Source organism: Podarcis pityusensis (genome assembly GCF_964106645.2).
Source record: "Podarcis pityusensis genome assembly, chromosome: 7".
Lineage (NCBI taxonomy): Eukaryota > Metazoa > Chordata > Lepidosauria > Squamata > Lacertidae > Podarcis > Podarcis pityusensis.
This window is the reverse complement of record NC_138031.1, coordinates 3497216-3511901: the sequence shown is the minus strand read 5'-3', so window position 1 is coordinate 3511901 and position 14686 is coordinate 3497216. Positions and strand designations below refer to the sequence as shown.

Genomic DNA, 14686 nt, shown 5'->3' with positions numbered 1-14686 from the left:
GGCTGAGCTGGAAGCAAGAGCAACGCCTCTCCCCGCTCCAACTCCAGGACAACGTGGTCCGCAATATCTGCTGAATACTGTTGAGGGGGACAGGTCCAAAAATAGCCAGGAATGACAGCGGGTCAAGTTTCTGCCTAACGGTTATGACATCGGAGCGGAAGAGAGGGAAAAACAGAGGAATGAGAATCCTGCTGTCAGCATTGCTTTGGAACGCTTTCTCTCATATATATATATATATATATATATACACACACACACACACACATTTTTATTCATTTTTTAACATATCAGTTCCAACAATCATACAACATATCTTATCATCTTATACAATATTTTTGACTTCCGTCCACACCTCTGATGATTTTCCATTCCTTATCACTTATCCTGCATTTCTTAATTTCTATATTACATTTAACTATCCTTAACTAATAATTCTTTTCATAGTCTTTCTTGCAGTATTTCAAACAATCCACCTTACAAAACTTCTTGCAGTCCTACCTACCAACGTCATCTGTTCATCAGAATTACTTTTCAAATACAGTGGTGCCTCGCAAGATGAAAATAATCTGTTCCGTGAGTCTCTTCGTCTAGCGGTCTTTTCGTCTTGCGAAGCAACCCTATTAGCGGCTTAGCGGATTAGCGCTATTAGCGGTTTAGCGGTTCAGCGGCTATTAAAGGCTTAGCGGCTAAAAGGCTATTAGCGGCTTAGCGGCTTAGAAAAAGGGGGGGGAAAGCGAAAAAAATCGCAAGACTTGCAAGACGTTTTCGTCTTGCGAAGCAAGCCCATAGGGAAATTCGTCTTGTGAAGCTCATCGAAAAACGGAAAACCCTTTCGTTTAGCGGGTTTTTCGTCTTGCGAGGCATTCGTCTTGCGGGGCACCACTGTAGTTCATATATTTACTCCAGTCTTCTAAGAATCTCTGATCCCTGGAACGCTTTCAGAGGACTCCAAGACCCCTGTGCACCCTCTAGGGCTAGACGTCAGAAAAGTTCTGCTGGATCAGGCCGAAGATCCATCTAGTTCAGTGGTTCCCACAGCGGGTGGGCAACGCTGACCTAGATGGGACCCCCAAGGAGCATCAAGACCAACCCCCGGGAATGCAGAAATCTCAGCTAAAGCATCCAGGACAAGGCAGCTCCCCGTGTTCCTATGGAATGATTTTAGGTTGGTACCCCAGCCCTATAAAGGGGTCTTGGGACAAGCCCCCTTCAGCTGTAACTCTTCGCAGACCATTCGCTTTGGCAAAATGTGAAACGGATGCCACTCCTCTTTGCACCGCCATCCAGCCTTGGTTCTGAACGCTAGGGATTAAGAGGCAAAAAGCAACGCCGAGAAAACACCCTCGGAAATGTTCCTTACTAGGGTTGCGAAGAGATGTCGTTTTTAGAAAATAAAAACAGAAGAATCCCCAAGGTAGCCTTCGGTCCACGACTGCACGACATTCAGCACACGGATATTTTTAAACACAGACTCGGCTCTATAAATGAGGTTATGCACACCTGCAAGGAAGATCCAGGCCTCCCCGTTAACCAGCTCCAGTTAATTACAGCACAATCTCCTTCGGTTAATGCGCACGCTTTAAATAAATTAGGAAGGCTTGTTCAAACAGGTGCAGGGGGAGGGAAGCGAGATTAGAGGCGAGGCGACGCGGCTGGAATTCACCGGCTAAGGCTGATGAATCCTGGTCTTCTCTACGGCAGCCACAGAGTTGGAAGGGACCCCGTGGGGTCATCTAGTCCAACCCCCTGAAGTGCAGGAATCACAGATAAAGCATCTCTGGCAAGTGGCCAGCCAACCTCTGCCTAAAAACCTCCAAGGGAGCCCGTTTCACCGCCAAACAGCTCTTACCATGGTGTGCAATAGAAAAAAGACAGTCACGGAACCGAGACATTACACAAAACAAATGAAATACTGTGAAAATCCCTGAAACGAGAAGTAATCGACTAGAAATATTAATCAAAAAGTTTAAGGGGAAAATTAGAAAAACCTAGAATTGAACAAAGTCTTAACGGGATGCCGGCTACAAATCTCGTTTCACTGAACTATTCAGTTTCCTCAGAAGGCAATAAGAGAAATCATAAACCTTAAATGACCAAATTCAAAGAAAGTCCCAAAAATTCTGAAATATTATAATCCTAGCTCGACCTAGGTGAAGCAAAGCGCAGTAATAAAGGATTGAGGACTCAAAGGTACAGTTTCTAAAAGGTTTCTGTACCTAAAAGGTACCTAAAAGGTACAAAAAAGTTTCTGTACCTAAAAGGTACAGTTTCTAAAACTGAGTTGGACCTTCCACATGCAAAGCAGATGCTCTAACACTGAGCTATGCCCCCACCTCCCGCCGCTGCTCAGCTACGGCCCTTTACCACGTTATCTACCTGTGGAACTCACCTCCACTGGATGCTCAGACGGATCCCACCTGAGAAAGTTCAAGAGAAACACACACCAAACAACCGATAGATGAGCAGGACTGCTAGCCGTGAGAAGCAGAGAACATCACCTTCCACATTCAGCGGCTGAATCACAGGAGAGTAGAGTTGGAAGGGACCCTGAAGGATCATCTATCTCAACCCCCCTGCGATGCAGAACTATGCAGCTGCCCCATACGGGGACTGAACCGGCAGCCTTGGCGTTATCAGCACCATGTTCTCACCAACTGAGCTATCCAGGAGTAGCAAAGGAGTGGATTCCGACATCATCGGCTGCTTTTGAATTTCCTGGGTCCTTCGGTAAGCCAGAATGAACCTAGGGAAATTCTGCGCGCAGAATTAGCTCCATCACCAAGCGGTAAGGTAGATGTTCTCTCCTAAAAACCTCACCTCTGCCATGGATCCATCAGCCAACTTTAACATGCACTGTCTCTGCTCCTGTCCACAATGGATGGATGTCGCCGCTGCACTACCTTACAGGGACGTTGTAAGGATTGCTGGGCCAAAGCGCTTTGGGCACCAAAGGTCACAGAAACATACAGTCATACCTCATGTTACGTCCGCTTCAGGTTGCGTGTTTTCGTCTTGCGTCCCTCAGCAACCCGGAAGTACCGGAATGGGTTACTTCCAGGTTTTGCCGCTCGCGCATGTATCATAGCTGTCAACTTTCCCCTTTTCTTGCGAGGAATCCTATTCGGAATAAGGGAATTTCCCTTAAAAAGGGGGAAACGTTGACAGCTATGGCATGCACAGAAGCGCCAAATCCTGCCACGTCCCTTTGCAGACGCGGCGCTTCGAGTTGAGGGCTTTTCACGTTACGGATGGGCCTCCGGAACGGATCCCACAGTACCACAGTAAAATTGTAGAGCTGGAGGGAAACCCCCCCCCCCCGCCGCCAGCAAAAAAAGGGGTCATCAAGTCTAACACCCTGCAATGAAGGAATCGCAGGCTAAGATAATTGTCATTATTATTATTATTATTATTATCATCATCATCATCATCATCATCGGGGATAATAATATTTCTCGCAGCTGCAACCATTCAAGTCCACAGAACCCGCAGAACATGTGCGCAACAGCCAGCTGGGTTTTGTGGTCAGATACGGCGCAGTATCCAAGTGCAACGCCGCCGTGTGACATGCAAACAAGCCCTGCCTGGGTGACCGGCCGGAGATGAGCTACAGAGCCAGCGGGCGACCCCTTTTCGGGATCCCCTCCATGCCGGCGTGATGAGGAGCCGCTGTGCCCACCCCAAGCGCCGAGCCTCGAGCGGCGGCCGCCCGACTCCGGAGGTCGAACCGAAGTCGGCACCTGCTGGGAAAAGAAGCGCGACGGGCAGTGGTTGACCCCAAGCTCACAGAGCTGCTAAGAGAGAAAGAGAGAGGGACACCCAGAAACGTCAGCTGTTAGAAAGGGTGTCAGAGAGGGGAGAAGCGTGAAGGCGATGTTATAAGGGGGGAGCCGAGTGGAGGCGAGGAAGCTGCAGGAGAGAGAAGGCTGCGGAGTTGGCATCTACATCTAAAGGAGAGAGGGAGGTGCTCCAGGAGCACACGCACCCTACCATGGCGTTCCTCCATATAGGGCTTGGGTTTCTTTCTCAATTTGGACGACTTCTTATTGTTCCTTTCCAGGAGTTCTTTAATGTGCAGAGTCACTGGGGAACAAACAGAACGATGAGGACCACGGAATGGAACACAAAGACAGCAAGAGGGAGAGAGAAAGAGAGGGATTGGGGTGGGTTTTTTGGGGGGGTAGGTACGGATTTCAAACACAGGAAGAACAGAATAAAGGAAATAAAAATAAAATAAAAAATGAGCAAGACAGCTCTGCTTTCAATGCCGGCTGGCTCAGGCAGGTCTTTTCTCCCTGCACCTTACCTGGGTGTCACTGGAGAGGAGCTAGAATGCACCAGTGGCGTTGAAGAATTGCTGGGATGGAGGGGAGCCCAAAGGCCATGTAGTCCAACCCGCTGCGATTGCAGCCAATCGTCTCCACAGGCGCAGTGGGTCTGCATTAAGGACCTGATGAAGGTCTTAAGAGTTTAAATTTGGTGGGGTAGAAACTAGTGATTTTGGTGGGGCGGGAGCCTCACAGCCCTAAACACCTATGTTTAAATATTGCAAATATATTATTATTATTATTATTATTATTATTATTATTACTACTACTACTACTACTACTATTATTACTATTATATTGAATAATATACCACCCTCTACCCAGAGGTCTCAGGGTGGTTCACAGAACAAAATAAAAGAATAAAACCGCAAAATATATAATCAAAATAAAAGCAACCTAATAACCCAATTTGCAATCTCCCAAACCTATTTAGCGCCATTCTGTCCACTTGCTTCTGGATTATTCCCGTGGATGAGACCATCCAATCGAGGATCACATAGTGAAACGAGGATGGTGTCACAATTAACGCAGTAATTGATATCTGACTCCGTAATGACTGCAAGCGAGAGCAACGGAGAACCAGGAAGGTGAATAACGGTTTGGGGCCAGGATGCGATGCAACCAAAACAAGGAGCTTGGTGCGTCTTGCTCAGAGAAGCCACGATCTGTAAGCTGAGGACAAATCTTGGCTGCAGGTTTGCTTGGAGCAAAACAAACCACCCCCCTTGGTTCAGGCGAAATGTTGAGCCAGGGATCAGGGCCGGGGGAAGGATGCTTTTCCAAGCACCTCAGGTGGAAATGAGATACACAAAGGAATCTAAGAATAGCCTTCTGGATCAGGCCAGTGGCCCACCCCGCCCCAGGTGATCTGACTCACCCCCTTCCTGATGAAATGTCACCTTTATTAATTTACATTTTTTATCCCAGCAGGATTTCAACCTGTCTGTAGGTTCGTCATCTCTGGCTACCCGCGACTGCCATTTTAATATTACAGTCATACCTCAAGTTACGTTTGCTTCAGGTTGTGCGTTTTCAGGTTGCGTCCCGTGGCGACCCGGAAGTAACGGAACGGGTTACTTCCGGGTTTTGCCACTCACGCGTGTGCAGATGCGCAAAATGACGTCATGTGCATGCGCAGAAGCGGCGAATTGCGACCCGCGCATGTGCAGACGCGGGTTGTGTACTTTTCAGGTTGTGAACGGGCCTCCGGAACGGATGGGGTGAGCTTCCATTGCTCGGTCCCTGCTCCTGCCCACCTAGCAGTTCGAAAGCACGTCAAAGTGCAAGTAGATAAATAGGTACCGCTCCAGCGGGAAGGTAAACGGCGTTTCCGTGCGCTGCTCCGGTTCGCCAGAAGCGGCTTAGTCATGCTGGCCACATGACCCGGAAGCTGTACGCCGGCTCCCTCGGCCAATAAAGTGAGATGAGTGCCGTAACCCCAGAGTCGGCCACTTTGCCATTTTATTCTATTTTTTAGTACGCTGACCAACTGGAGGAGAGTTTCTACCCTTCCAGAAATACCTTCAGTACAGCCTCCCCTATCCTAGGACTCTCCAAGTGTCTGGGGCGACAACCTCCCACCAGCCCCATGGAGTCGTAGCCCCAAACACCTGGAGGCAGAAGGTTCGGGAAGGTTGCCCAGGCGAGTTAAACATGCCCACACAACCAACAACCACTGGGATTTTAACAGAACTCCCTAACCTCTTTATAACTGTCCTGGCGACATCTAGGATTGCGCTGAAGGTAAATAATACTCCGTGATGGTAGAGATAAAAGGAGAATTGAAGAATCATAGAGGTGGAAGGGAACCTCAAGGGTCATCCAGTCCAACCCCCATCAGATGCAAGAATCTCAACTAAGGATGGGCACCACTAGCCCTGACCCCCTATTCTCTCCAGGGCCAGATCCATCCTACTCAGGGGTGGAAGGGGACAGAATGAATGAATGAATCCTTGGGCTGGCACTGTGCAGGAGCTCTTCCAAGTGACACAACTCTAGCGGCAGGGAAAGCACGGCTGTTGCTAACATAAAATGGCACAGGGTGGAGCACAGATACAAATGAATCGTGGACTCGACTGGCATATGTCAGGTGGAGATGCGGCCAGCTCTTCCCCAGTGGCTGGAACGGGAAAGAGTGGTGCTGATCACTACTGGTACTCCTGAACTGTGAGGCTTCCAGAGAGAAAAATCCAGCAATGGATCGCAACAATGTGCAAGAAACGAGTTTGATGTGCTCACGGTGTGGCTCAGACCCGGTGCGTGGGTGGGTTTGTGTGTGCCTACTGGCTCCCAGTACGTTTCTGAGCACAATTCAAAGTGTTGGTGCTGACCTTGAAAGCCCTAAATGGCCTTGGTCCTGTATACCTGAAGGAGCGTCTCCACCACCATCGTTCTGCCTGGACACTGAGGTCCAGCTCCGAGGGCCTTCTGACGATTCCCTCATTGCGAGAAGCCAAGTTACCAGGAACCAGGCAGAGGGCCTTCTCGGTGGTGGCGCCCACCCTGTGGAACGCCCTCCCACCAGATGTCAAAGAGAAAAATAACTACCTGACTTTTAGAAGCCATCTGAAGGCAGCCCTGTTTAGGGAAGCTTTTAATGTTTAATAGGTTATTGTATTTTAGTGTTTTGTTGGAAGCCGCCTAGAGTGGCTGGGGAAACCCAGCCAGATGGGCGGGGTATAAATAATTTTTTATTATTATTATTATTATTATTATTATTCCCCTTTTGAAACCGTTCCACTCCCCTGGATAAAGCGAGCGAAGAGCCCTTTCCCCATTATTCACTCTCTGCCCCCAGATTCATATTTGAGAGAGAGGAAAAGACAGAGAATCCCACTGTTACCCCCCTATTGCATGAGGATGACACGACTGTGTGCTGGCGGCATCGCGGCCGCTCGACCAATCAGCACCCTTCCTGCTCCAGGCTAATTTGCAAACCAGAGGGGGGGGCCGTTGCATGCGTAGCAAATTCTCAATGGTAATTATCAGCACGGCAACCGGCTTTGAAATCCGGGTCGTGTGTGGGCGGAAGGAAAGAAAGAAAGGAGTACTGCTCCTTAGGCCAGTCTACTCAACGTGCCCGATAGTTACTGATATCCCACAATAAGCCCTGCCTGCTACAATGGGTTTGCCACCTTCTTTGCAGGTAAAATCAAGCACGCTCAGACAGAATTGCAGAACCTCTTTCCAACAACATTGCAGGTTATAGGAGGCTCAGCCTTGGCTGGTTGGCATGGATTGGCACCCTAAGCAGAGGGTAAACAGCTGCATTGTGGATCTATGTTCCTCCCAACCGGTCAAGACCAGCCAGGAGAAATGGGATTTTGCTGGCGGGAATCGCTGTCTCTTCAGCAATGTCAGAAATGAAAGCCTGACACCTCATTTCCCAGAGGGGCCAGACAGATGCCTCTGGGTGTCCCTTAAGCGGGGCAAGGAGACAATGGCCTTCCCTTGTTGCTTGCTCTCCATCAGCTGGCAGCCTGAGGTGCATTGCCTCTGAAGCTGGAGTTTCTATTCAATTATCACGCCTAATTACTGCTCTTCTGTTTCCATGTCAAATTTTAAAAGCCAGCAAGGCAGGCTGAAACCCTACCCACTTGTGCCCTGTTTGGCCAGAGTGGTGCATGCTCTGGTTATCTCTCACTTGGGCCTTTGCAATGCGCTCTACGTGGGGCTACTTTTGAAGATGACCCAGAAACTAAAACTAATCCAGAATGCAGCTGCCAGAGTGGTGACTGGGAGTGGCCGCCGAGACCACATAACACCGGTCTTGAAAGACCTACACTGGCTCCCAATACGTTTCTGGGCACAATTCAAAGTGTTGGTGCTGACCTTGAAAGCCCTAAACGGCCTCGGCCCAGTATCCCTGAAGGAGCGTCTCCACCCCCATCGTTCTGCCCGGACACTGAGGTCCAGCTCCGAGGGCCTTCTGGCAGTTCCCTCACTGCAAGAAGCCAAGTTACAGGGAACCAGGCAGAGGGCCTTCTTGGTGGTGGCGCCTGCCCTGTGAAACGCCCTCCCATCAGATGTCAAGGAAATAAACAACTACAGTCATACCTCAGGTTACAGAAGCTTCAGGTTGTGTTATTTTGGGTTACGGACCGCTGAAGTACCGGAACGGGTTACTTCCGGGTTTCGGCGGTTGCACATGTGCAGAAGTGCTAAATTGCGCTATGCGCATGCGCAGAAGGCCAAAACGCAACGCCTCTGTGGGTTGCGATTGCTGCGGGTCGCGAACGTGCATCCCACATGGATCACGTTCGCAACCCAAGCATCCACTGCACCTGACTTTTAGAAGACATCTGAAGGCTGCTTCAGGGTTGCTACAACCGGCAGAAAAATTATTAAGTGGTCATTAAGACCCTCAGCGATTTATAAGTTGTCTGACGGGGGTGTGGGGTGTGGCACTGCTATTTGGGAGCCATCATTCTAAACTTTAAAGCCCCAAATGTTTTAGATGTTTCCTCAAATGGGGAGCTGCTCCAAACCCTTGATGATTTGGGCTGCCCTTTCCCAGCCAACCATTCAAAGAATCGTGGAATTGTAGCGTTGGGAGGGATCCAAGGATCATCTAGTCCAACCCCCTGCAGTGCAGGAATCTCAGCTGAAGAATCCCTGTCAGCTGCTATCGCTTCTCCCTTGCCACACTTCTTTTAGCTGAAAGGCCTTTTTGCAAACAGTCCAGACTGATGGCAGCTTTCCTGATGCTTCACAGACCAGCCTTGCTAACCAAGATTCCTTCCAACTGGCCAGGCCAATAATTGCATTTCTAGACCTCCTGCATGCAAAGCGGGGGGTTCCAGGACTGAGCTATCCCGTTTCCCCCGCTGCCGTTTCTTCCTGCGTTTTTTACGAAGCCCGCCTTCTGCAAGACAATGAGGACTAGGGACTTGCCGTCCTCAAGTGGAGCCGAAGGCAGCAGCGTAAAAAAAGCAAGTTTCGGGCTGGACTTGCTTCCTGCATGGTGAACTGCAGAAAGGGGCCATGTGGAGGTCGTGTATCCTGTTCGGTCCGAAGGAGACTGTCTCCAAGGGCAAAAGGCAAGGGAGCAACGCATTTCTACATCTCGTTAATGAAATCATTTCCCCCCTGCTGCTCATCAGGCGGAGAACATTAGCTGAGGGAGGGCCTTCGGTGGGGAGCCGGGATGCGGTTTGCTGCTTAATGATTTAGAATAACAGCCGTGTGTTAAGAGAGCCTAGGATAGCCAATTAGCAGCTTTAACTGCAGAGCCCTATTGCAAAAGGGAGGGGGGATGAGCTCGCTGATGATTCAAGGACTGCCATATTGCAGCTGACATTTGTAGGGAAATGACGCAGTTTAGCAGGATGAGGGTGAAACGCAACTTTGCAAAAGAGGCAGCAGCTGACGTTCCCGAGGGAAGGGGGGGGGTCAGAGCCCCACCCTCTTTGGTCTTCGCTTTTGACTCAGGGGCTCCCAAATGCCTACTCAGGGGCAGTGAGGTCATTTCTTCAGATTCCAACCAGACCTTAAACCAGGGGTCAGCAAACCTTTTCATCAGGGAGCTGGTCCACTGTCCCTCAGACCTTGTGGGGGGCCAGACTATATATTTTGGGGGGGGGGGGATGAACAAATTCCCATGCCCCACAAATAACCCAGAAATGCATTTTAAATAGAAACACACCTTCTACTCATGTAAAAACATGCTGATTCCCAGACCGTCTGCGGGCTGGATTTAGAAGGCAATTGGGCCAGATCTGGCCCACGGGCCTTAGTTTGCCTACCCATGCCTTAAATCTACCAGGACAAAACCCATCTGGAAACAGCCCCCAGCGCAAGGGCACCATCAAAATTCAACAGTGCTCTGCTTGCTTTTTGTTGCGAAGCTTGCTAATGTTGCTAACATTGTTTGGCGGATTATGAGTGCTTTGACTGCTTTGTGAAATTTCATAATATGACTTTTCTTGCAGTTGTGCTGCTCGGCCTATTTTCTGTCATTAACCGTGTTTTACAGAAGGTGGCTGTTTTACAGGAACGAAGCAACTATTCCAGCCCTTACCCTTTCGGGTTATTTTACTTGGTCGATATTATCGGGGGAAAGGCGAGAGTGGCTGGGGAAACTCAGCCAGATGGGCGGGGTATAATTTATTATTATTATTATTATTATTATTATTATTATTATTATTATATAAGCTGAAAAGAAAGAAATCCTCATCCTTTGTGTCTAGTTCAAGAGCCACCAATGTCTTGTTCAAGAGCCACCAAACTCGTTTCGTGCCAGATCTCACGCTGGATTTTGCTGAGCCTCGGAAAAGGGCAGCCAGCGTTTCCTAACACCTTGAGCTGACGAGGTGTGCCCTTCCCCCTTCCTCGCTGCCTTACCTTTCGTGTCGTTCACCGGATCCATGTGCCTGTAGATGTACCCTTCCAGGTAGGAGTGGAACTTGGGCGTGGGAGGGAAGAAAGCCAGGCAGATGGACATGAGCTCCCAGCCCCGCGCAAGGCTCTCGTAGCGGAAGTTCTCGGTGGTCTGGCGGCACAGCTGGATGTAGAGTTCGTCCCGGAGGCCCTGCATGCTCCAGCCCTTGGTGGCGATCTCCAGGGCCACGTTGAGCTGGTCCGCCTTGGCCCTCCGGTCCCCCATGTACATCTGGATGAGCTTGAAGATCTCGCACGCTTCCTTCTTGACGTTGCGGTCGGTGGTCATGATCATGGGCTTCTTGATGGACTCGCTGCTCCAGGCCAGCATGTTGGCGATGGAGACTTTGCGGCGGAAGAGGCCCTGCGTGTGCTTGTTGAAGTGCTTGGAGGCCCAGTTCTCGATGTCCGTCTCTGAGGAAGGCTTTCGCAGGTTGAAGGTGGGGAAGACACAGCTGGTGCTAGGCATCATGTTCCGGTTCTGGCGGCTGCTCTCAAACTGCGCGCAGGCGCCCAGGTCCTCCGACTGGAAGGGGGACAGAGAGACAAGGCAAGAGTGACGAAGCGGGCAGGACCACCTGCCTCTAAGGTCCAGGGTGGATAAAAATCAATGATTTAAAAAAAGAAAAATCGGGTTATTTATTGAAATCGGATTTTTAAAATTGGATTTTTAAAATAAAATGCTTTTGGAGGAAAATATCTTTCTAAAGGTAGTTTTCTATTTAAATTACATTATAGTCCAAAGGCTATTTATCAGGGAATAAGGATTTGCTTTAAGTTTTTCATGTGTGCTAAAACTCAGTCTAAGTTTTTTTTTAAAATGTTTAATCGCATCAGTTAACAAACTGATTTTTAAAATAAAATGCTATTGCAGGAAAATATCTTTCTAAAGATAGTTTTCTATTTAAATTACATTATAGTCCAAAGGCTATTTATCAGGAAATAAGGATTTGCTTTAAGTTTTTCATGTGTGCTAAAACTCAGTCTAAGTTTTTTTTTAAAAAATGTTTAACCACATCAGTTAACAAACATGGATACATATGTTATAATGTTATTGTTTTAGTTAAATAAATTGTTTAAATTGTTATTAAGGAAATGGTCGTTTTTCTCCTTCCAATAAAGTACAGAAGAAAAGTTGCCCAAATATAAAAAGTTAACTTCACGATAATTTCAGTTGGACTAGATGACCCTTGAGGTCCCTTTGCAACTCTACGATATCACTATATTCTTTCTGGTGCCTGCTAAAAATGGTTTTGTTCGTAAAGGACTCTCCAGATGCTAAGAAAGCTGTTGCGAGTTTTAATCTGTTTTTAGTCTGTTATTTTAACTTTTCGATAGCATTTTCCTTTTGGGTGACTTTATTGTTTCATCTTTTCCACAAACCGCTTTGAGGTTGTTGCTGCTGTTTACCACCGAGTGGCATATAAATTTTATAAAATAAAGTAAATAAATAAGTGACCAGCACCCATCGTTCAGCCCGGACACCGAGGTCCAGGGCCGAGAGCCTTCTGGCGGTTCTCTCACTGCGAGAAGCAAAGCTACAGGGAACCAGGCAGAGGGCCTTCTCGGTGGTGGCGCCCGCCCTGTGGAACGCCCTCCCACCAGATGTCAAAGAGAAAAACAACTACCAGACTTTTGAGAAGACATCTGAAGGCAGCCCTGTTTAGGGAAGTTTTTAATGTTTGATGTTTTATCGTGTTTTTGATATTCTGTTGGGAGCCGCCCGGAGTGGCTGGGGAAACCCAGTCAGATGGGTGGGGTACAATTAATAAATTATTATTATTATTATTATTATTACTATTATTACTACTACTACTACTACCTGCCCCGGGGCTGAAACCCTCCCAACTTCCCACCCCTCTTGGCCAGTTACAAACAGCATCTAGGGAAGCGGTTCTCAACCTGTGGCTCCCCAGATGTTGTTGGACTACAACTCCCATCATCCCTGAGCTCTGGCCTTGCTAGCTAGGGGTGATATGAGCTGTAGTTCAACATCTGGGGACCCAAAGGTTGAGAAAGGCTGATCTAAGGCCTCTTTTGCACAACTGTCCCACCAATGACTTCACTTTCCCACAAATTTGGCCGACATTGGAATCATCTCCCCCTCTACTTTATTAACCTTATTTCGTGGTCCAGACCCATAGTTAGAGCTGGTTAATTGATAGCACTTGGGGGGAAAGAGTCAGAACTTGGGGGACGGATCTCTTATTTGCACCTAGAAGATCCCTGGATGAGTAACAGGTTGGGGACAGATGCCTGCCTATGATCCCAGGGAAACTGAGGCTGGACCTTTCTGCCTGCCGCTACATGTGTACGACACCCCTGAGGAAAGCCTAAATACCTTCTTATAGGACTTCCCTTATATTCTGCTCCACTAACATTCATTTCTCAGCCAGGGTGGAGAGAGTTAAACATCCCCCCCCCCCCACTGCAATTCTGAAAAGAAAATATAACCTCAGCAAACAAGATGCTCATTTCTCCAATGATGCTTTCCGAACAATGGTAGCTGTCATGGAGATATTCTTTGCAACGGCTCACAGGTGGCAGAGCAAACTGTGGTGCTTTGCAGCGGCTCAGCTCCTCTGTTAATTCGTTTAGGCCAGACTTCGCTTCTGCCAACCTGGCAAAACCTCCAGATGTTTCAGGCCACCGTGCGTCACCATCCAAAACATCTGGGAGGACACCAGGTTGACAAAGGCTGGTGCAGCAGCTTGTAGTACCAAGGGCCTAAATAAACTCTCCCTTTCCCTAGATCACAGGGATCTAAAGGTGAGATCCTCTGTAGGAGACATGAATCTCTCGCTGGGTCACTGGCTGCGCCACTAAAACACATGTGCATATTGTTATATTATCATTGCAATCAAATCCTTGCCAGGGGTATTTTTAATTACCCAGATTTGAAGGCTTTTAAAGTCGCCATCTAAGCTCCCACTTAGGCCCCAAAGAATCTGGGGCGTAGCAAATCGTTTCCAAACATCGGGAGGGCTTGGGAGAAAAGACACGCAGACATACCCATCCCTAAAGCTGAGAACAGCCTTGGACTCCAAGCGAGGGAGCAAAGAGAACAGGGACCGGCTTATAATAAATCACACACATCTAAACGTGCACTGGGATCGGCCTGGAGCGCCATAAATAGCTGTGCAAAAAAGCAGACCGGTGGGTGGTGAGCTGAGAAGCCCAAACTCCAGGGAGAGTGAGGAGAAGGAAGAGGGGGACAAGAGAACAGAGGGAAAAAACAACACCCCTTAACTTGATCAAATTTATACTCTGCTCGACTGTCAAGAAACCTCAAAGCGATTTACAAAAAAAAGGAGAAGATAGTGCAATGAAATCATAGCTAAGAAAAATAGATTTAAGACATATGGAAAGTTAAAATAGCAATAGACCAAGAATCAGGAAAAAAAGTCACGTCAGTTTTCTAAGTAAGCCTGTCCACGTGAGGCTGTTTTTAGCAGGCACTGAAAAGAGTACAGTCGTACCTTGGAAATCGAATGGAATCCGTTCCGGAAGTCCATTCGACTTCCGAAACATTTGGAAACTAAAGGGCGGCTTCTGATTGGCTGCATGAAGCTCCTACAGCCAATTGGAAGCCGTGGAAGCCCGACCGGACATTCAGCTTCCAAAAAACGTTCAAAAACCGGAACACTCGCTTCCAGGTTTTGATCGTTTGGGAGCCAAGGTGTTTGAGATCCAAGGTACTGCTGTACAGGGGAAGGTGCTTGCCTGGTATCAATCGGCAGGGAGTTCCAAAGGACAGGTGCTGCCGCAGTAAAATATCGAATTCTTACAAACGTGGAATGGGTGCAAGTTCTGTCAATCTTGCGGGTAAACTGGTCTCAAGTTTTTAAGGGCTTTGAATGCTAATAGTAACACCTTGGACTTGGCCCCATCGGTAGTTGGCAACCATGGCAGATCTCTGTTCTATGCCCAAGGCCTCACTCCTGTCAGCCCTTGCGCTGCAGCTCTCGGATGAAGCGCAAAGG

The 14686-nt window shown here is 48.4% G+C and overlaps 1 protein-coding gene across 3 annotated transcripts in view; it reads right to left on the bottom strand.

Moving 5' to 3' along the window:
• Positions 1 to 14686, bottom strand: part of ARHGAP39 (Rho GTPase activating protein 39) — a 205491-nt gene that overhangs the window by 35156 nt on the left and 155649 nt on the right. For 2 of the 3 annotated variants that reach the window (XM_081012535.1, XM_081012534.1), the window contains exons 5-6: positions 10668 to 11229; positions 3988 to 4080 (exon numbers count right to left, since the gene is read on the bottom strand). In XM_081012535.1, coding sequence (XP_080868661.1) covers positions 3988 to 4080; positions 10668 to 11229 — 655 coding nt within the window. The remainder of the gene's footprint in view (positions 1 to 3987; positions 4081 to 10667; positions 11230 to 14686) is intronic. The other variant, XM_081012536.1, reaches the window with a different exon arrangement.